Source organism: Lactuca serriola, chromosome 6, assembly GCF_051521515.1.
Source record: "Lactuca serriola cultivar US96UC23 chromosome 6, Lser_US96UC23_V15, whole genome shotgun sequence".
Lineage (NCBI taxonomy): Eukaryota > Viridiplantae > Streptophyta > Magnoliopsida > Asterales > Asteraceae > Lactuca > Lactuca serriola.
Genome location: NC_136413.1, coordinates 198,683,691 through 198,707,177, shown reverse-complemented (window position 1 = coordinate 198,707,177; position 23,487 = coordinate 198,683,691). Strand labels below are relative to the sequence as shown.

Here is a 23,487-nt window from a genome sequence, read left to right as displayed (position 1 = left end):
TCATGGGAGTTGCTCTGAAGCTGAAGGATATGTCATCCTGTCAGCATGGAAGGGATAGAGTTGGACTCAGGAAGGGAGCAGGTTAAGCCTCAGCAGTGAATTCGGTGAAAGATATGTCTGGCAAGGAAAATGATAGCAGTGTGGTACCGGGTCGGGATCCCGGTGGTTCAGGGTTATTTCTAGCTCGTATGAGTCAAGTGATTGTTGTGATCTGGAACCGGTGGTTCAGGATCTGATTGTTGGTATGAGATGGTTGTCGGACGTGGAGGGGTGTTTCTTCACGTGTTCACGCCCTGCCGATCAGAGGGTGAGGTGTGCTCTGAACCTGTTGAGGCTCGGGGCGAAGGATTGGTGGAGATTGACCACGGGGTCATATTCGGATGCGCAGAGGGTTGCGGTTTCATGGGATCAGTTCCAGGAGATGTTTAGCACTCGTTATGTTCCGCGGGTTGAGAGAGAGAGGTTGCACATTCTGGCATGAAGATTGGCCGCATAGGTAAATAAATATATTATAAATTAAAATATGTTTGGTAGGATGGAATGGAATCAGAGATTACATTCCATGCTTATTCTAATTTAACTGATAATGTGATTGCAGAGGACGTGACTCCAATTCCAACTAACAGTACACGTAGAAAGGGTGGAAGGAGAGGAAGGAGGTTGTAATTTGGATCTTTTACCAAACAAATGGATAAAAGTTTCATGTTTGAACTAGTTTTTTTGTTTACATTTTCAAGACATGTTTTGTTATTAATTGTCAGATTGATATTATGACAAGGCTGAGTTTACTATTCCCTATTAATTACCTAAATTTTGTGGAAATGATGGTTGTTATAATTTAAGTTTCATGTTTAAACTAGCAAGTATGGATCCGATATTATAAAACAAAAACTTATTTACTTTTAAACTGATATTTAAAGATTTATAGTTGGGTTTGGGTTTATCATCTAAGGTCACTAGTTTACTTTTGTGGCTTTAAAAAGATGACTATCTGTTTTGGCCTGACCATGTTGCCCCTCGGGTTTTACTTCTTAATGTATTTTTTTAACATATTTTGGCGTTCTAAAAAAAGTAGTTTGCTTTGGGTACAACATTGACTTCACGAGTGTCATGATACATTTTGTAATTCATTGATTTGAGCCGCAATCATTAAATCGCATTTTTATAATTATGCAATTAAGCCCTCGAATGTACCAAAGTGCTGTGATTTTAGCCCCTATCATTCAATCATAGTCATATAGTTCTATAGTTAAGTTTTGTATTTTTTACTTTCCAGTGCATGTCAAGTTAAAGTGGACATGAAATTCTACAACAGACTAACTTGGCTATATTAAAAGATATTTATCCATAAGATAGTCGCCTCTAGTATTCTTGGATAATTTCTGCAATGATGGCGGGTACTTCTGCCTATTCATCTAATCTTGTGGCATGTATTTAGGACCTATCATCTGGTTAATTTACATTTAAGTAGTCGAATATAAATAATAATCATTGTTTCCCTCTTTTTCAAAAAATATAGAACTCATATTCCAGAAATATGGAAATAATCAAGGGGTACTATAAATATCCTTTTTTTTAGGTACGTTAAATTTGATATTTATGATGATTATGTTCTTTAAGTCAAGAAATGATGAAAGTATTCTCTTATTGATGATTGTTGTACACCGATTACATGAACATATAAATAGGACTTTGACTAAGACTATTTTCTACACACGTGTGTGTACTTAAGGTTACTGTTATCACCCCTACAAACTTAAAGTCAGGTTGAATTTGAAGATTGTGTCCGAGAGTCATCAATCGATCTTTATGTAGAGGTTTGGTGAATTTTTCAACAAACTAGTCAATGGAAGAAACATGGTTGATTGTGAGTTCCTTGGTTTCAACTTGCTCTCTAATAAACTGAAATTCCAGGGCAATATGTTTGGAGCATGTGCATATCACTAGATTCTTAGTCATAAATATTGCACCGATAATATCACACAATAGTAACTGATAACGTAGGAGAGGAACATGTAATTCGGACAATAGTTGCTTAATTAAAATTATTTCGGCAACATTGCAGGATAAGGATCAGTATTCCGCTTCAGTGCTAGAGCAAACAATGACTCGTTGTTTGCATGATGCCATATGATGAGATTGGAGCCATGGAAGATTGCAAAACCATACGATGATCAACTGTCATCTTTATCGGGAATTCATCCAACGTCTGAGTATATGAGAAAAGATGAAGTGTGAGTGGGCTTAAAGTGCAAGCGTTGGTTGACACTTCCATTGAGATACCTGAGAATTCTTTTGATAGCCTACAGATGTGCAATGGTATGAGAGTGTATATATCGACACACTTGATTTATAGTGTATGCAATGTTGGGTCGGGTGATAATGGCGTATTGTAAGGATCCAACAATTTGCCTGTATAGTGTTGGATCAGAGAAAGGATCACCATGAATAGTTAAACGAGATTGACTATCAATTGGTGTGGAGATAGGAGTTACATCAGGCATATGGGTGTGATGTCGAATGTCAGTGACGTACCCTGTTTGACTCATAGTGATACCATTGGTGTTGCGTGTAATTTGAATCCCAAGAAAGAAATGCATGTCACCCAAATCTTTAAGAGTGAACACATTGTTGAGTTGCGCAATGAACCGTTGAATAATTGTTGCATGTGTACTTGTGAACAATGGTGTAGCCATGATTTTGTTTTAGGGTAGGCCAAATAATATACAAAATACAAACGAGTGGCAAAATTCTTCAAACGATAATGAAATGTAACAATGTATGCATTCTCAACTAAATTGTTTATTTTAAGTTGTACACGATGTTGTCTTACATCATTAAAATAATCTAAAGAGGAGTCTAATCGACATAGACAACAATGTATTCTCTTCTACTAATTTCAACTTTTGAATGGAATAAGCAATAGCACAACCTTAATTCCTTTTATTTAATATATATATATATATATATATATATATATATATATATATATATATATATATATATAACCTTAATTTTGTATAGGTAGGCCAAAGCCCACTCTTTCCGTGTATTGGCTACGCCCCTGCCTGTGAATAAACCAATATATAGATGGTTAAGGAAGATGAGTGATGAGCAAACAAGTCTGTATCAGATTGACAAGCACATAAGCCTTAATTGATGAGATAAGTCTTTAGTTTAATGAACCAAGCTCGTGGAGCTTGTTTAAGGCTATAGATTGCTTTATGGATACGACACACGTGATTGGGTATGATGGGATCTTCAAAACCACGTGGTTTCTTCATGTAGACAACGTCTTGCAAATCACCATTAAGGAAGGCATTGTTGACGTTAAGTTGTCGTACACACCACCCGTCAGAAACTGCTAATGACAGTACCAAGCGGATTGTGGTTGGTTTGGTAACTAGACTGAAAGTTTCAAAGTAGTCAATTCCCTCCCTGAGAAATGAGACGTGCCTTGTATCTTTCAATTGTACCATTGGATTTCTGTTTGATCCTATATATCCATTTTCACCCTACAAGATTGATATTATTGGGACAATATACAAGAGTACATGTGTTATTTCACATAAGGGCATCATAATCAGTTTGCATAACATCTTGCCGACATTTGGATTTAATTGCTTGTTTAAAAGAATAAGGCTCAATAGATAGTGGTGTTGTGACAGAGACATTAAATGCTTTAGTTTTAAGCGAATTGGTACGAGCACATGTGACCACTGGATGTGTAGTGTTGAGTGAGGGTCGATAATGAGAGGTGGATAGATTATTTTGTGTGGCACAGGAACTTATGGTCGATTATTCATGGGATAAGGATCAGTATTCCGCTTCAGTACTAGATCGAACAACGACTCATTGTTTGCGTGATGCCCTACTGATGAGATTGGAGCCATGGAAGATTACAAAACCATATTGTGATGAACTATCATCTTTATCGGAAATCCATCTAGCATCCGAGTATGCGAGAAGAGATGAAGTGTGAGTGGGCTTGATGTCAAACAAGGTTCAATTTCTCTTTTCAGACACACCACTATGTTGTGGCGCTCTTGGTGTAGCTAGTTGTGAGACTATCCCACGACTTCTAGTATGGTCGTAGAAATCATCACTAAGATATTCTCCGCCCCTATCAGAACGAAGTATCTTGATTTTCTTGCCCATTTGGTTCTCCATTTCTCTTTGAAATTTCTTGAATATTGAAAATGTATCAGACTTATGTTTAATCAAATAAACATATCCATATCTACTGAAATCATCAGTAAACGTGACAAAATATCTTTCACCATGTCTGGTGATATGTCTGAACGGACCACATACATCCGAATGGATGATGTCTAAAAGGTGTATCCCTCTTTCACAGTTACCTATGAAAAAGAGACTTTGTTATCTTCCCAGGCAAGCAAGATTAACAATCTCCATTGAACTCTAGGTTAAATGGTTCCAAGATTCCATCCGATTGGAGCTTGGCGATTCTCTTCTTGTTTATATGGCCTAGACAACAATGCCATAGACGTGATTTATCCAAACTATATGAGCCAACATTTAAGATTAAGTTATTGTTTCTACTTACACCAATCACAGATTCATATATGCCATTGCAATGAATAACTTTAAAATAAAGTGCATTATCGTTGTAAACTATAACGCCCGCGTTTCCAGGCAAGTCATTTTCGTTGATGTAATAGTCTAGGTTAACCCTTGTAACTTTTTTTGAAGTATTAATGATGAAATATTTGAGTATTATGTGAATTATGTGTATTTGTGTGCTTATTACTTAATTATAAAGATATAATTAATAAATGATAAAAATAAGCGTCAAAATTAAAGTGTGAGATAAGCCTGATATTTTTACATAAAGTTGTAGTGGGCGAAACAAGGATTCCGGAGATATAAAGAACGCCGAAATCCGAGTTATAACGAAGAAGTTATGACCTGTCGAAGTTTCGCGACAGAACCGTCACGACGCTGAATGACGTAAAATATGAATTTAATATATAGCGGTATCTAGCCTTAGTGATCTAAACGAAATTCGTAGGGTTCATTAAACCGAGAGCGTGCATAAAAAGAACGCCCAAATCTGACTTCGTATGAGGAAGTTATGATTTTCCGAAGTTTCAACTTAGCAGTATGCAGCCCGAATCCTCGATTTGAGATCGAGTGATTTTTAGCCGAAACAATCTAAATGAGAATCGGAGATCTCATTGATAGTAGTGAAACGATAAAAAGATAGACGAAAACGGAGTTTAGATGAAGGAGTTATGAATTTCGAACGGAGTTTACATGTCCCGGCCTACTAAAAATAATATATTAATAATATATTAAAATTAAAGTCAAAATTAGCCAATGGAGTTTAAACGAGAGTTGTAGAAAATAATCTCACCTACGCGTGGATATAAAGAACGTGAAAAACAGAGCTCGTATGCGAAAGTTATGTATTTCTGAAGTTCGGGGTGCGAAACCTAAGGTGGTGTCAGAACTCATGAGGTGAGAATTGCAAAACTCACGAGGTGAGTAGTTGATGGACGTCTTCCAGGGCAAGTGGCCATGACGAACGCCATGACATATCGAGCTCACGAGGTGAGAATTGCAAAACTCACGAGGTGAGAATTGCAAAAACTCACGAGGTGAGCCTGAAATTTTTGCCCTGTAAATAAAATTCAAGGGGCAACCGATTTTGGTTGCTCCATCTCTTCTCTCCCACTCCCGATACTCTCTCTAAGCCATATTTTAACCCTCCCCCGAAGCCCCGATGTTCATCCCGAGACTCGAAGCAAGTCCCGAAGCTCGAAGATCCCGAGAAGAAAAGAGTTTACGAGCCGAAGCTCTGCCCGCGAGAAGCCCGGTGTGTGAAGTGATCTCAGTTTCACCAAAGAATACTACTCTTAGAGCCGTAGTGTTGTCCGATCATCTTCTGATCAAGTGAGTGTGTAGTTACTTTCTTCTAACGCATAATTATGAAGTATTTTATATAAAATACGTGTTATGTGTATATTTTGTTGTTATAAGTGTGAATGTATATTCACTTTCTTCTATCTCATAAATCTGATTTATTCTCTATGAAATACGTGTTATGTGTGTGTGTGCCTCATCTGTTATATGGAATATGTATTGATTGAACATGCTATATTGGTTTTAAACTATGTATAAAAATATATATTTTTATCTACTAATATGTTGGGTAAAACATGGGTAGATAGTTGATGTGTGATAAACAAATGAGAGGCCTCGATGTTGTTGATGTTGACCTAGTCATCTAGCGGAGTATGGATGACGACCACAGACTCTTTCTAGACAGTCCAGTGGAACGCTAGCAGGTTCATAACCTGTAGGTGTTATAAACGATGTGTTCACCGGTGTACTCTATCCCCCTCATGGTTGCCTTTAGGATATCTATTGTTGAGGAAACCCCTTAGCAGTAATGTCCGTCCCGATGAAAATCCTAGATTATAGGTCCCTTGAGATAGATGTTGTTTTAGGGACATAAAGTGAGGATAACGGGAATGGGTAATCGGGTTATTGTTGGTTGGTGAAATTAAATATAATTATTTTTTGTGGGTTGAAAACCCTATATGCTCATCAGGATCCCAAGCCTGACCCACTCAGTTTATACGTATTACAGGTAGTGGCGCGAGGGCATAAGATGGATGAATCATCAAGTTGTTTTGTTTACAAGTCTGTATATGTATATATATTTGTTGAATGACTTGTAATGTTATCGTTTATGTTTTATTGTCTGTATCGGAACATGACATCCCGAGTTTTTGATTATATAATGAAAACGCATCTCTTGATGAAATGCTTTGATAAATATTATTTTATCATATTTTGTTTTTGGGAACAAATTCCGCAACTCTTTTAAATCAAAAGGATTTACTCTGAAATTATTTTAAAAAACATAAATGAAATCGGTCTTTTCTGGTCGAGATTTTGGGGATGTCACATAAACCAAAATAAAAACATCATTATTATCAAATCCAAAAGAAAAACCATCAATCCACAATGCATAAATTAAATAATGTTTATTTCCAAGTAAGGTAAATAACTACAATCTTTTAAAACAACTAAAAAACTAGAAGGACATGAAAGCTTGTAATCTCCAATCTTGGTAACAACCACTATGATCTTGTTCCCCATCATCAAGTCAAGCTCTTAATGTCTTAGTTGCCTACGTCGTCTTAGCCCCTGCACATCATAAAAATATGGGTTCCACATCCCGTGTCTAGTATCCAATTATTAGAAGTAGAAACCGAATGTAATTCAATTGTAAACATACCTGAAGTGTCAGCTCCCTTGGCCTTTTTCTTCTTAAGACCCTCCATATACTTAGGGAAAACTACGTTTCCAATGCCTCTTCTCTTGGTAGTAATAGCAAATGGCTTCTTTAGGGTCATGCACTGGAGGTATGTTAGAAACGTCCTTCTTAGGGTTGGAATTACCAAGGTGTTGTTTGTTTTTTTTATGAGACAAAATGTTTGCAGTCTGCGGACCTTATCTGCACATCTCTACAGTAGAAAAGGTGGACTAAACATCTACAGCCTGCAAGAAGAAGACTGTTTGTTTTTTAACATTTGCAGACTGTTAAAACTAACCAAATTTTATATAAACTATTTTTTTTAAACTTAAAATAGTTTTTCAATACTAAATGGTTTTATCAAAATAAAATTATTTTCAATTTCAATTCATTTAAAAGATCTATATTGAAATCATATGTATCCTTTCACTTTTGTTGTAGTTAAAATTAACAAATTATACATAAAAGACATTTGAACACAAAATATTAATCATTTTAATCGTTGGGGGTCACACTACTAGAAAAAGGCCATTTATGACGCTCATTGCGCGTCGTAAAACGCTCAGACGACGCGCAAATGCGCGTTAAGGAAGGCCCTGTCATAACGAGAGACGACGCGCATTTACGACACACATTGCGTATCATTAAAGCCACTGTCAAGAAAGGTCATGTCATAAATGAAGATGACACATATTTTTTGCGTATCGTAATTTTTATTTTTATTTTTTAAATAAATTATTTATAGATTTACTAATTTTCAAATTAAATTTTCATTTCATGTCTCATAATAGAAAATAAAATACCATATACAAAAAATACCATCCATTGCACAAAAATTAATGTCATACAAAATACAAAATAAAATACAATAAATAAGAAAGATATATTCATTGCAGTAAAATGTCAAATACAAATAATCATCGCTAACTATATAACCTAATACTACATTGCTATTAAGGGACATCATCATAACTCACTGAAGATCTTGGAACAATGTTCTCGTTATCAACTCTTACACCAACCTTGGTTTAGTAGATGACTTTCACACAATCAATTTCAAACAATTATACAAATAATCATACGAGGCATACAAGATATTAGAAATTTATAAGATTATCCAACCAAAATAAAATAACATAAAAGAAACATACCTTTTTATGGGGCAGTGACAACGGGATTTTTCCGGGTTGGCTTCAACGGTGGTCTTCCGGTGGTGGCTGGTGGTCACCGAAAAACAACACATCAGTAAAAAAACAAATCAAAGCATCCTTACCTGTTCTGTGGGTAGTGGTAGTGGCCACCGGATTTTGGGGGTGTTCAACGGTGGTCCTCCGGTGGTGTCTTGTGGTCACCGGGGATATACTGGAACACAACAACAAACTTCAACAATTGTATACCAACAAGAAATTACTAACCATAACTCTATATAGATGATTGCTTTTATGAGGATAAACCTCAGCACCAACAGAAAAGCACTCAACACATAAATCAAAATCAGAGCAACAAGCACTCAACACAAAGAAGAGGACCCAACTTTAACTTCATGTAATTTTAGTTAATAATGGAAAAGAATCTTCTCCCTTTGTTACTTCCTTTTCCACAACAGCTCCCTTTGTTTTTGCTCTTTCACCAACACCAGACTTCTCCCTCTTTTCTTTCTTTCCACTTTTATCTGCAAACATTATTAAAATTAAATAAAATAATAATAAAGTCAAAGATAGGGACAAATTTGCCAAGCATAAATAGTGTCTCAAATCAAAATTTCTATAAATAAAAATTAAATATGAATACATGTTTTGCAAGTATATAAACAAGAAGGGAGAGTTAAAAGAAAAGAGAGTCCAATGAAGGAGTAAATTGATTAGTGCAAGTAAATAATCCTGAACTTAGGGGTGACAAATCGGGCTATCGTGTCTTGTTTTGTCTGACACGACACGACACGACACGGTAAAGTTTTATGTAACACAAACACGACACGACACGATCTCGGTTTTTTTTTAACTAACACGAAAACGAACCGATTAAAAAACGACAAACACGACACGACACGACAAAGATAAGATGAAATAACAATTAATGTATTTAATTAATATTTATTCATAACTAACACGGAAAATACGACAAAAAAATGTTACATCGTGTCAATTTCATGTCAAATTTTGAGCACGAACACGACACGACATGACGTCGTGTTTTTTACACTTGACACGAACACGACACGAACATGAATTCGAATTTCAGTTTCATCTCAATTTCGTTTTGTGTCGTGTATTTTTGTCGTGTCGTGTCATCAATTGTTACCCCTACCTGAACTTTAAGATTTATAATCATTTTAATCTCAAATATAAATTACAAAGGCAAAAACATATAAAGAAATTATGGAGAAAATATAAAACCAAATACAAGAATGTAAAGTGGTTCACCAAATGAATTAGTTCGCTAATCTTTAAAGGTAGATTATAAATGTAATTCAATTTACACTAATTTCTTCATAAAAAACTTTTGAATTTCTTATTTTTTCAGTAAAAATAAGTTTTCGAATAAAATCGCAAATCTATATAACCAACCATGTTTACCGTTTAATATTTTGCAATGAATACCACATAACATACAAAAAATACTTATATCAGTGGAAAAAAATGTAAGAATGTTTTTTTATGATAGAATATGTATGAAGATGTTGAAAGACTCTAGTCCATATATGCACCAAGCAGAGGACGCACAAACTTTTTTATGTTTGTGGTTTTCTAAAAAACAAACAATCTACGAAGGCTAATGTCTCCGCATGGTCCGCGTGGTGCAGGAAAACGAGGTCAAGAAGATTTGCAGACAAAAAACAAACACCCCCTAACTTTCCCTACCATTTTCCTTGAAATTAGGATGAGAGGACCTCTTTCTCTTGACTCCACCTTACCTAATAGCTAGAACATGAGTGGTTGGACTTGTGTTCCTAGGTGGAACATTTCTTTCCTCATATGTCTTGAGCATCCCATGAAGCTCCATAATACTATTCTGTATACCATTCATATAACAACTCATAGTGAACTGCTTTTATGCACTAGTCGGAGAGTTAAGAATGACATTAATAGCCAATTCTTGAGTAAATTGGAAGCTAAGACGATCAAGTATATTAAAGTACCTTTTCAGTTTTAACATATGGACACTCAAAAAACCACTATCCTATTGCTTGTAACCTAGAATATTGCATCACCTTCAATCTTTCAGTTCGAGCTTGCTCTTGAAACATGTCCCTGAGCTTCTCGTTCATTTCATATGCCCCAAGGTTCTCATAGCTCTTTTGGAGTTTAGAATACATGGTAGCCAACATTAGACACAAGACTTCAATTGAGTGATAACGATGATTTTCATGTTTGGCTGCTTCTTCTTCAATAGCATCGCTAGAAAGATCCTCTTCTCGATACTCGTCCAATACATACTCCTTCTTTCCATACCTCAAAGTGATCCTTAGGTTATAAATCCAATCTAGGTAGTTTGGACCAATGAAATTATCTCGCGAGAGGAGTTGGATTAGAGAGAAGTCTGATGAAGTGGTTGGTGCAGGAGGAGGAGGAAAAGAAGGAGTAGCATCTGAGCCATTTGACATTTATTAAGAAAAGTAACATAATTTGTAACGTCCCAAAATTATGAGGTAAAATTTTCATTTTTAATTCAACCAAAACAATAATTATCTTTAAGTCAACATTCAATATCCTTTTCCAAATATTCAGAAGTACTTTATAAGAAAACAATTATCAGAGTACAATCCCAAAATCATCATAATGCAGAAACATGGGTGGATGCATTGCGATCAGGCCGGACCCTTCCATTTCGAACTGGAAATACCTAAAACCATAACCATAAAATCGTAAGCACAAAGCTTAGTGAGTTCCCCAAAATACCATATACCATACATAATAAACTCATAATGGGCCCCTGCCCTTCATCGAGCCCCGTCCGGTATCGAGCCCCGCTCATTATACATATTTGTTAGTCATCAGGCCCCGCTTGGCATTGGGCCCCGCCCGGTACACGTATAATCATATAAACATATAATCATACGAACACATACGATAATCACAAATACAATAACATACTATATAGTCATCGAGCCTCGCCTGACATCGGGCCTTGCTCGGTAAGCATAAAAACACAAACTGATAACTAGCATACAATATACTCATCAAGCCCCGCTTGGCATTAGGCCTTGCCCGGTAAGCATAGCATCACATAACACATGCAAGAGTCACACAAACATCTAGCATCCAAACATATAAACCATGGGCCACCATTGGTGCCTTTGACTCGCTAACTTAGTTAGGAAACTCACCTATATCCGCTGATACTCAAATAACTGCTTAGGCCGCTGAACCGGATAACCTTGCGCCAACTAATAAAAATACAATCTTAATCAATAATTATCCTGATAACCCAAAATCCAAGGCCCACTCCATAAACCAACTTCCTAAGGGTAAAAGACCATTTTACCCTTTTCTTGTTCCATTACCAAGGTCCAGCCCAAAATGGCGACCTAAAGCCAAAAACAAAAGCAATAAAAGTCCATTATGGCTCAATAACTCGATTGGGCCCCAAAACCATCATGGACCTACTTCCAAGAAAACCCTTAATCTATCCTTGGCCTAAAGTTAGAAGTCTAGTGTTCCAATAAGACCCAAACCTTAAAAAGCCCAAAATGACATTCTGGGGAGTACGACCATCGTACCATAATGGTACGTACTCAACTTCGAAGCACAGAGTACAAGCTGATAATGCATGAAACCTTCATTACGCTGAGCGTACTTCCTGCGTATGCCCAACGTAGTCACCAGGGACCAAAAATCCATATCAAGCTCTTAATGGTTAAGACAATGAGTTCCAAACTCATATATGACCCTAACGAGATCTCTTAACACGTAAAGTTGGCAACTTTACTCGTTTGCATGGCTTAAGGGGACCAAAAACTTAATAAGATACATAGAAAACACCCAAATTTATGCATGGTCCAAAATAATTCATCAATATGAAATTTTTATGAACAAGGGACCTCCTAAACGCCAAGATCCAATATTCTAAGTGTTTTGGTCAAAAATTACACAAGTACTAATCAAACAAATTGAATGAGAGGTTGTGATGTTCAGATTGTGTAATAGCAAGTAGTAAAAGAAAAGTGACACATAGGTTTACAAGGAAAGCCCTTGATCCTTGCTAGGATCTCCGACATAAAACCTTGGGAGGTGATAATGATCACTTGCCTTGATGATTTTATTGATATAAAATAAAGATTACAACGAGTTCTTAGTAAGAATGAGTATAGAAATTCGTAGAGTGAGCTTAGACAAGAGAATAGTGTCTTGTGTGCAGATTACAAGTTTCAATTTATAGTCTAATCTAGCCAACAAGATGTCCGATATTTTCAGGATCCTCTATGACTAGCTTCCTGAACGTTATTTGACCAAGTATTTCGGTTCTTTAGCATTGTTGAGATGATTCTTCGCTGAGAATTGGTCTTCCCTTGACTACTTATGCACATGTGTTAGTTATAGACAAAATATGACCGTTATAAATATTAATAAAATTAATAACGGTAGTTAGTCGAGATCCTGATGTAGCTGAGGATCCTGGATATTTGAGGATCCTAAAAATTGTAAGGATCCTGGCCCTAACATTAAGCTCTTGGAGTAGCTCATACTCACAAGGATGACTCTAAGGACCAAAATGAACCCTAAATACTCCTTAAACTAGACCTAACACCTAGAGTCATCAAGATAGAAACTTTATACTTCCAAAAGGTAGATCAAGATGCAACAAGCTTGGATCCAAAAGCTTCAAGAAATCCCACACTTCTCCAAGAAGTTCCTTAGGAAGACCACTGTATGCTCGGGGTTGTGATTGTGTCCCGAGGGTTGTCGCGCACGCCGGGAATGGTAAGAAATTATTTCGAGGACAAAATTGAATTCAAGTGGGGGAGAGTTGAAACACTCGGTTTTGAATAGTTTCATTGTGTGGGGTTGTAGCCCAGTTATCAGTCATCAGAAGGCTTTGGGGCTTGGGGAAGGAAGGATTTGGCCCTTCTTGGATGCGATTGTTATTGTTTAAGCAATCCAAGTGTTTGATGGTGTTCCGTAGTCCAAGGGTATAATCGTAATTTGATAACTTGGTCTTTTATGAATTTTGGGTTTTTGTTCGGGGAGTTATAAGGCTATGGTGTGTTGTTAGTAGCGTAGGGCTCCTTGCCACCTTTCCGTGGATATAAAGTTCGTTGGAAACGAGCTTATAGCGAAGAAGTTATGGTAGTTTGAAGTTTTGGCAAGTTTGGCCCTTAGTGGAATAAGTTGGCAGATTAGTCCCATGTGTTGAGCTAAGGGACGCGTTGGTGGACCAGGTACGCCCAGTGTACCTAATGGTACACCCCGCATAATGGGTAGAGTGCCAAACCTTATTGTTTAGGGTTTGGGCACTATATAAACATCATTATAACCTCAAAAACTCCCTCATTTATCAGCCTCCATTGTTCTAAAACCCTAATTCCGAACCATAGCCTCCTCCAAGAGTGTTGTGAGCTCTTTGTGTGCATCTTTAGTGGGTTTTGGTGTTTATTCAAGAAATGGAACTTGATGCAAGGTGATGGATCGAAGGAAGGCTTGTGGATCTGGACTCTCTTCTTCATTTCCAGCTCATTATAGGTATAAAGCTCTAACCTTGCTTATTTGAAGCCTAGATCTAGTATTATATGAGTTCTGGTCCTATTTTGGTCTCATGGGTGAGATTAGTGTTTTGTCACCACTCTATGAGCTTTGAGTTGCTACTCTTAATATCTCTGAGGTCATTAGTTCATAAAGATGTTTGCTCGATGTTTAAGGATGGACCATGCATGTGTTTAGTTGGTTTTTATGGGTACTACATGATTAATTTGCATGATTGGGCCTCATTAAAACATGAAAACTGATAAAGTTTGTAACAGCCCAAAAATCATGACTAAAAATTTTGTTTGAAAAACATTACTTAAACCACGATTTTCAATCCATAACATAAGTTATAGCATAAAATTAGAGTGTTAACTCAAAACATATTCTTATCATCAGAGTAAAACATCCCAGACTGACTAACTATGGTGTGTGCCATGCGATCATCTCGAGCTCTTCCCTCCGCTATGGGAAGTACCTGAAACCAAAACTGAAAACTGTAAGCACGAAGCTTAGTGAGCCCCCTAAACTACCACATACCATATAATAACATATAAGGTACATACTGGGTCTTGCCCACTACATCAGACCGAAGTCCGCACTAACTAGGGCCTTGCCCCCGGCATCAGACCGAAATCCGGACTAACTGGGGCCTTGCCTCTTGCATCGGACCGAAGTCCGGACTAACTGGGGCCTTGCCCCCTGCATTAGACCGAAGTCCGGACTAACTGAACATAACATAACATGATCATAGCATATAACATAAGCACATATACTGAATATTGCATCGGACCGAGGTCCGGACTAATTAACAAATAAACATGCCTGAATCACAAAGACATCAAGCATACTTAACTATTGCATCGGACCAAAGTCCGGAACTACTTTTATCTAAACGGGCCAACATTGTGGCCGTAGACCCGTTCATACTGGAAGGAAAACTCACCTGAACTGCTGAACTCTGCTGATAATCCTCTGGCTGCTAATCAACTATTCTCTGAAGTGCCGCTCTCCCATCTCACCGAGCTACCAACACCAAATAATAGAACTTAGCCTAAACTGTCCTCCAAAGGTCAACTAAGTCAACTCTGGTCAAGGTCCTGGTCAAAGTCAACCTTCCAGTTGACTCGACTCGTCGAGTTGTTCTACCAACTCGCCGAGTCCATGCTCCTCAAGTCCTCAAATCCTAAACAACCCCAACTCCACTCGTCGAGTCTAGCGAGAACTCGACGAGTTCTCCTTCATCTAACACTTCGGGACTATCTTCAATCGACTCGCCGAGTTGTTCTACAACTCGCCAAGTCTATCTTCATCGGCTAAGGAGATTGCCTTGGACTCCCCGAGTTCCTCCTTGAACTCATCGAATACCATGATCTTCATGTCCCTCACGGGCACAGACTGGCTGAGTCCTTCTCTAACCCCACTCACTGATCCGACTCATAAATAAAAGGGTTTGGATTTTGCGACCCGACTCGCCGAGTTCATGAGCTGACTCGCTGAGTCCTCCTTGTGACGACTCTATTCTGTCGATTTCAGTCTATTCCAACACTTCCAACTCATAGATCTGGACTCCTTATGCTAGCATTGCACGTAAAGTTGCTAACTTTACGTGCATGCAAGGTGTTATGAGGCTAGAACACCCTATTTTAAACTACAATGGGGTCTAAGTCATGAAAGGAAGCCATAGCTGAGTAAAGCTTCTCACTCAGAGCTTCTAGAGCTCATAAATGTTGAGATCTAATCTCTATTCGTCCTCAAAGGCTCAATACTCAGGTGGCCTTGGAAATGGTCCCAAAAGCGACAAGATACTAGCAAAGAAGGGGATCTAGATGATTAATAGCCAAGGTATGAGCTTCATACCTTCAAATGATTTGAGATGACACCCAAACTCTGGATCTACACTCCTTTCCTTACTCTTTTCTCCTTCAACCTTCAAGATGCACTCAAAAGGGACCTTAATCTTTTCACATAAGCTCAAGAATGAAGTCGGGTGGCTAGGGTTTCGTCTTTGGACAATGGAGGTTGCAAATGAAACCCTAGAAATGAGAACAGAATGCTTAAATAGGGTGCCAAGTCTCGAAATTAGGGTTTCCCAACCCATACCAGACTCACCGAGTCAGCTCCCCGACTCGCCGAGTCGGTCACTTAATCCGCGATACGGGTCATGCTCTGACTTGTCGAGTTCCTCCTTGGACTCGATGAGTTGACTCCTTTGACTTAGGGCTCTTCTTTCCTTCCCTGATCTTCCTATTATGGGTGTTATAATGTAGCCAACTTTATCAGTTAAGAGCTTATTTCGAAGGTTTCATGAGGTTTTGGGCCCAAGTGCTTAAGGGATTAAGTCATTAATCAAGTTTGGTCAAGTCACGTTTACGCCCAACGTAAATGATAGTACGCCTCGTGTACGGAGGGATTTGGTAGTACGCCCAACGTAAATGGCCTAGCGTCATTTTGAGCTCATTTGGCATGTTTGGACTTTGGGCTTTTGTTTTGGGTCTTGGGCTCTGAGAGTTGGATTTCGTGGTCTGGGTATTTACTTTTGGATTTGGACTCCTCTTTGGATTAGATTATGGGCTTTCCTTGTTGGGCATTTGTAGACCCAATGGATTTGGGCCTTAGTGGGCCCAATGGATTTAGACCAATAGTGGGCCTGGTTAATTGGGTTATCTTTGGGCCTAGTGTTGGGGTCTAGCCTTGTTTAGTTATTGATTATGATGTTGGGTTGTTTGGCTCAGTTCGGTAGTCGGTTCGCAGTAGCAACGATAGTGTAGGATTATTCACGTAGCGTCTGAGGCGAGTCTTCTCACTATACCAATGGGTCGAAGGCACCAATGCCGACCTATTATGTGTTATGTGGTATGCTAGTTGTCTTTGTGATACTTGCATGGAAGACCTTGGGGGAGCCCGTGGCAATTGGATATTAGACCATGGGGGGAGCCCATGGCATTTTAGGTAAAGACCATAGGAGGAGCCCATAACATTCTAGATAAAGACCATGGGGGGAGGGGGCATGGCAACTATATGTATGTTGCATGATAATATGTGGTTGTATGTTGTATGGTATTTTAAGGAACTCACTAAGCTTTGTGCTTACGGTTTTTAGTTTATGTTTCAGGTACTCTGATTTTCAAATGGAAAGGCTCGGGATGATTGCAGAGCACACACCACATGTTTCCGTATTTTGTGAATTACTCTGTTTTAATGATGTTTAGCTAAAACTTGTTGACCTTGGTCCTATGGAAAGATACGTATTAACGATTTATTAACCTACAAACACAAAAAAAAATTATGTCTTGATTTTCGGGACGTTACATTGATTGTCTCAAAGATTAACATGTCATATTATTTATTAGATGTCACATACTCAAGACTTATACTAGTTTTTTTCCTTCATTTTAAAATACACAACAAACACTGATAATACAAAAAAAAAGAACCATTGACTTACTAGCTAACATGCGCTTCCCCTTAAGGAGAAGTCACACTTTAAACTCTTTAGAAATATTTAGTTTCTCAACAAATATGTCATTGGAAATAGCCAATTGTTTCATAGATGAGTTGTGAATGAATTATAATTTTGAATGCCCAAAGATTAGCATTTGGTATTGTTTATTATATGCTACAGACTCAAGACTTACACTAGGTCATTTTCCTTCATTTTAAAATACATATGTATATTAAATACAACAAATACTGATAATAATAAAAAAGAGTGTAATTGACTTAGTACGCAACACACCCCACTCCTCAAGGAGAAGTCATAATGTAGACTCTTGCCTTCGTCTTTTCTTTATTTATTTCTTTCTTTTTTCATTTTAATTTATTACGTTTTAAAATATCTATTCGTGAATGACCAATAGCTAAAATGATTTTTTTTTCTAAAAAATAATGGAAAATGAGAAACAAAAAAAAATGTTGGAGCTAAATGCAATCTCATGTGTAAATATATTAGGATAAATACAAATTGAGAAAAATATCAAAAAGATACGTCATCGTGACCCGTTGGTGGCTGGCCAAGGGTTCGAAAATGAAACATTTTCTAAAATAATGCAAATGAGGAACAAAAAATAAAAGTTAAAACAAATACAAAGTTGTATATATAATAGCTTTTATAGCATAAATGGACAATGACTTAAAATGATAATATATTTTTGATTTGTACACATTTGATTACATATTTTTTTTCATTCACATTTGTTCCTTCAACTTGTTTAACTGTACACATTCAGTAAAAAATATATATAAAAAAGATGTTCATACATACATTTATAAATAACACATATATATATATATATATATATATATATATAAAGATCATAAGTAAAAGATATTACTTTTTAATGAGGGTAATCTAAATGAAAGTTGTAGTAAACTCAAATGGATATAATGATTGTTAAAATCTAAGATCGTATAAAACAGTTATGACGTTCGGAACACAAGACCTAAGCAACCAAGCAGCCAAGGACGTCGTGACTATAATCATCAATAGTCCTGAACACATCATTAATCATAAGTGTTAAATGTGTACAAAACAACAATGACTTATTTTGCAACAAAAAAATATTAAGAACTAAATGTGTAAAAATATATTAAGGACCAAATGTGTATAAAGTGAGAAATATATTACCTTCTTAAGTCATTTTTTCTGGCTTATCTGGAGTAGTCGGTCATAAAGACCAAATGTGTATATATAATAAGTTGAATGAGACAAATATAGACAAAAAGAAAAAAAAACTCGGTAACCAAATATATAAAAATTAAAAATATATTATCCTACTAAGAGTAAAGTACATGTATGGTCCCTATGGTTTAAGGTAATTTGCACGTTTGGTCCCTAACTTATTTTTTTAACATGAAAGGTCCTACTGTTTGTTTTTGTTGAGCGTTTGGTCCCTCTCTTACTTAAAAAACTATTTTTCCCTTGATTTTTTAATTTATTGTCCCTACTGTTTGTTTTTGTTACACGTTTGGTCATTGTCTTACTTAAAAAACTATTTTTCCCTTGATTTTTTAATTTATTTAAATAAACACACCCCAACCCCACCTCCTCACCTTACCTTATCTACACCACCACTTTTTCTTATCTAAATAATAGTTTTTTTTAGGTAAGATAAAGGACCAAACGCATAATAAAAATAAACATTAAGGACCAAACATATAACAAAAACAAACAGTAAAGACTTTTTAACTTAAAAAAATAAATTAGGGACTTAACATACAAATTACCCTCAACCCATAGTACCACGTATAATTTACTTTTTAAGTAATTATCCGTAACATATTCCCTGAAATCAGCTAGTTTGTTTTCCGGTTTTTGTTTTGCGTTTTAATACTATAGTGTACACAACAAATTTTCTATTATTAAAATTATCGAATTTCTTTTTATAACTTGACCCAATACACTTACAATCTACGGGCCCAAATCGTCCTAATCCAACCCAAGTTTTATTCTTTTTCGTTTAAATAACACAAAACCCTAAATCCACCCTAGCTGCCATCGGACATAACTTTTGCGATACAGGGAGAGAGAGGAGGAAGAAGTAAAACGCAGCCATGGTAATGAATCTCTATTTCGCAATTGATCTGTGAGTCTTTGGAGCTACTTGTTAAAACGTCGTGGATTGTATTTGATTGAAGCTTGTAAACATAACGTAATGATTCGAGTAGATTGGAATTGTTAAAATTAGCGACATTTTATTTCAGTCCTATGGATCTGTGATCTTTAGGAAAGTTTTCCTTTTGTGAATTATAGATGATTTCATGTCGACATGAAGTGAAATATAGTAGCTATATGTGATTTTAGGCACATATTCGTTAGATTATATCGTAAAAATGTTTTGGTCTCGACATACATTACATACGTGAGGCAGCTAATTGGTTGAATATAGATATTTTGTGTATCTAGCATATCTTTGCATCATCTTCTAAATTTACTTCATGTCATTGCATTTATAAGAACACAAACAGGTGGTCAGTCTATGGGTTGGGGTAAATTGGTCTCTGTTTGATTTTGATTGAAAAGGAATTATTGGTTATTAATTAATATTTGATTGTGGTGTTTTGTTTGATTTTGATAGTCTAAAAGAAAGGTTCGGGAACCAAAGGAAGAAAATATCACTCTTGGACCTGCTACTCGTGAAGGAGAGCTTGTATTTGGTGTAGCACACATCTTTGCATCCTTCAATGACACCTTCATTGTAATAATAAGCAATCAAGCAGCTCAAAATTTGGTTTATATGATTTCTTTGTTTTCAAGATTAGATGTATAATGTATATATTCTTTTTGTGTGTTTTGCAGCATGTGACTGATATCTCTGGAAGGGAAACCATGGTCCGGATTACAGGTATCATCATCATCAATTTCTAGCTGCAAATAATCTTTTTTATTTATTTATTTATTTATTTTGTATATGTATACCAGGTGGGATGAAGGTGAAGGCTGACAGGGATGAGTCGTCACCCTATGCAGCTATGCTTGCAGCACAGGATGTCTCCCAAAGATGCAAGGTTTTTTTTTTTTTTTTTTTTCAGTTGTTTAAATCAAGAATTGCAAAATGTTTAAAAAGGTTTTTTGCTTGATTTATGATTTATAGGAACTTGGCATAAATGCTCTTCACATAAAGTTGAGGGCAACTGGAGGTAACAAGACAAAGACACCTGGCCCAGGTGCCCAATCTGCCCTCAGAGCTCTTGCTCGTTCTGGCATGAAGATTGGTCGCATAGGTAAATAAATATATTCCAAATTAAATTATGTTTTGGCGGATGGAATGGAATCTGAGATTACATTCCATGATTCTAATTCAACTTATAATGCGATTGCAGAGGACGTGACTCCAATTCCAACTGACAGTACACGTAGAAAGGGTGGAAGGAGAGGAAGGAGGTTGTGATTGGGATCTTTTACCAAACAAATGGATAAAAGTTTCATGTTTGAACTAGTTTTTTTGTTTACATTTCAAGACATGTTTTGTTATTAATTGTCAGATTGATAATATGACAAGGCTGAGTTTACTATTCCCTATTAATTACCTAAATTTTGTGGAAATGATGGTTTATAATTTAAGTTTCATGTTTGAACTACCAAAGCATGGATCAGATTTTATAAAACAAAAAATTAGTTACTTTTAAACTGATATTTAAAGCTTTATAGATGGGTTTGGGTTTATCATCTAAGGTTTACTTTTGATGCTTTAAAGAGATGACTATCTGTTTTGGCCTGACAATTTTGCCCCTCGGTTTTTACTTCTTTTGTATTTTTTTTAACATATTTTGCTGTTCTAAAAAAAGTAGTTTGCTTTAGGTAAAGCATTGACTTCTCGAGTGTCAAGATACATTTTGTAATTCATTGATTTGAGCCGCAATCATTCAATCGCATTTTTATAATTATGCAATTAAGCCCTTGAATGTACCAAAATGCTGTGATTTTAGCCCCTATCATTCAATCATAGTCATAGTTCTATAATTAGGTTTTTTATTTTTTACTTTCCAGTCCATTTTAAGTTCAAATGGATATGAAAATCTACAAAGACTAACTTGGCTATATTCACGGATGAAACAAGTAAAAGATATTTATTCATAAGATAGTCGCCTCTAGTATTCTTGGATTATTTCTGCAATGATGGCAGGTACATCTGCCTATTCATCTGATCTTGTGGCATGTGTTTAGGACCTATCATCTGGTTGATTTACATTTAAGTCGTCAAATACAAATAATAATAATTGTTTCCCCTTTTTCCAAAAAATATAGAACACTCATATTCCAAAAATATGGAAATGTTCTTTAAGTCAAGAAATGATGAAAGTATTCTCTTATTGATGATTGTTGTACACCGATTACATGAACATATAAATAGGACTTTGACTAAGACTATTTCTACACACGTGTGTGTGTATACTTAAGGTTACCGTTATCACCCCTACAAGCTTAAAGTCGGGTCGAATTTGAAGATTGTGTCCGAGAGTCATTAATCGATCTTTATGTAGAGGTTTGGTGAATCTGTCAGCAAACTGGTCAATGGAAGAAACATACTTGATTGTGAGTTCCTTGGTTTCAACTTGCTCTCTAATAAAGTGAAAATCCAGGGCAATATGTTTGGAGCGTATGCATATCACTGGATTTTTAGTCATAAATATTGCACCAATATTATCACACAACAGTAATTGATAACGCAGGAGATGTACATGTAATTCGAACAATAGTTGCTTAATCCAAATTATGTCGGCAACATTGCAGGATAAGGATCAGTATTCTGCTTCAGTGCTAGAGCGAACAATGACTCGTTGTTTGCATGATGCCCATCTGATGAAATTGGAGCCATGGAAGATTGCAAAACCATACGATGATCGACTATCATCTTTAATGGAAATCCATAGAACGTCTGAGACTCTGAGTATGCGAGAAGAGATGAAGTGTGAGTGGGCTTAAAGTGCAAGCATTCGTTGACAGTTCCTTTGAGATACCTGAGAATTCTTTTGATAGCCTGCCAATGTGCAATGGTATGAGATTGTATATATCGACACACTTGATTTATAGCGTATGCAATGTCGTGTCGGGTGATAGTGGCGTATTGTAAGGATCCAACAATTTGCCTGTATAGTGTTGGATCAAAGATGGGAGTTACATCAAGCATATGGCTATGATGTAGAATGTCAGTGATGTACCTTGTTTGACTCATAATGAGATCATTGGTGTTGCGTGTAATTTGAATCCCAAGAAAGAAATGCATGTCACCCAAATCTTTAAGAGCGAACACATTGTTGAGTTGCGTAATGAACTGTTGAATAATTGTTGCATTTGTACCTGTGAACAACGACGTAGCCAGAATTTTGTTTTAGAATATGTCAAATAATATACAAAATATGAACAAGTGACAAAATTCTTCAAACGATAATGAAATGTAACTATATATGCATTCTCAACTAAATTGTTTATTTTAAGTTGCACACGATGTTGTCTTACATCATTAAAATAATCTAAAGTGGAGTCTAATCGACATAGAAAACAATGTATTATCTTCTACTAATTTCAAGTTTTGAATGGAATAGGCCATATCACAACTCTAATTCCTTTTATTTAACAAGTATATATATATATATATATATATATATATATATATATATATATATATATATATATATATATATATATATATATATATAACCTTAATTTTGTATGGGTGGGCCAAGGCCCACTATTGCCCTATATTGGCTATGCATCTGCCTGTGAATAAACCAATACATAGATGGTTAAGGAAGATGAATGATGAACAAACAAGGATGTATCGAATTGACAAGCACAGAAGCCTTGAGTGATGAAATAGGTATTTATTTTAGTGAACCAAGCTCGTGGAGCTTGTTTAAGGCCATAGATTGCTTTATGAAGACGACACATGTGATTGGGTTTGGTGGGATCTTCAAAACCATGTTGTTTCTTCATGTAGACAACGTCTTGCAAATCACCATTAAGGAAGGCATTGTTGATGTCAAGTTTCGTACACACCACTCGTCAGAAACTGCTAA

The 23,487-nt window shown here is 36.4% G+C and overlaps 2 protein-coding genes across 2 annotated transcripts in view; both read left to right on the top strand.

The window, feature by feature from the left end:
* LOC145059408 (uncharacterized) overlaps nucleotides 1-23,487 on the top strand; it is a 191,912-nt gene that overhangs the window by 92,352 nt on the left and 76,073 nt on the right. The gene's annotated exons all lie outside the window — the stretch shown is intronic.
* LOC145057769 (small ribosomal subunit protein uS11x) lies at nucleotides 19,387-21,013 on the top strand. Its single transcript, XM_079005659.1, has 6 exons — nucleotides 19,387-19,524; nucleotides 20,046-20,165; nucleotides 20,267-20,312; nucleotides 20,390-20,475; nucleotides 20,562-20,691; nucleotides 20,791-21,013. The coding sequence occupies exons 1-6, from the start codon at nucleotides 19,522-19,524 to the stop codon at nucleotides 20,856-20,858; spliced, it is 453 nt and encodes a 150-aa protein (XP_078861785.1). The 5' UTR covers nucleotides 19,387-19,521; the 3' UTR covers nucleotides 20,859-21,013.

Coding starts and splice junctions, on each gene's coding strand:
- LOC145057769 (XM_079005659.1), top strand. Junction 20,476..20,561: donor ATGTCTCCCAAAGATGCAAG/GTTTTTTTTTTT, acceptor TATGATTTATAG/GAACTTGGCATAAATGCTCT. Junction 20,692..20,790: donor CATGAAGATTGGTCGCATAG/GTAAATAAATAT, acceptor ATGCGATTGCAG/AGGACGTGACTCCAATTCCA.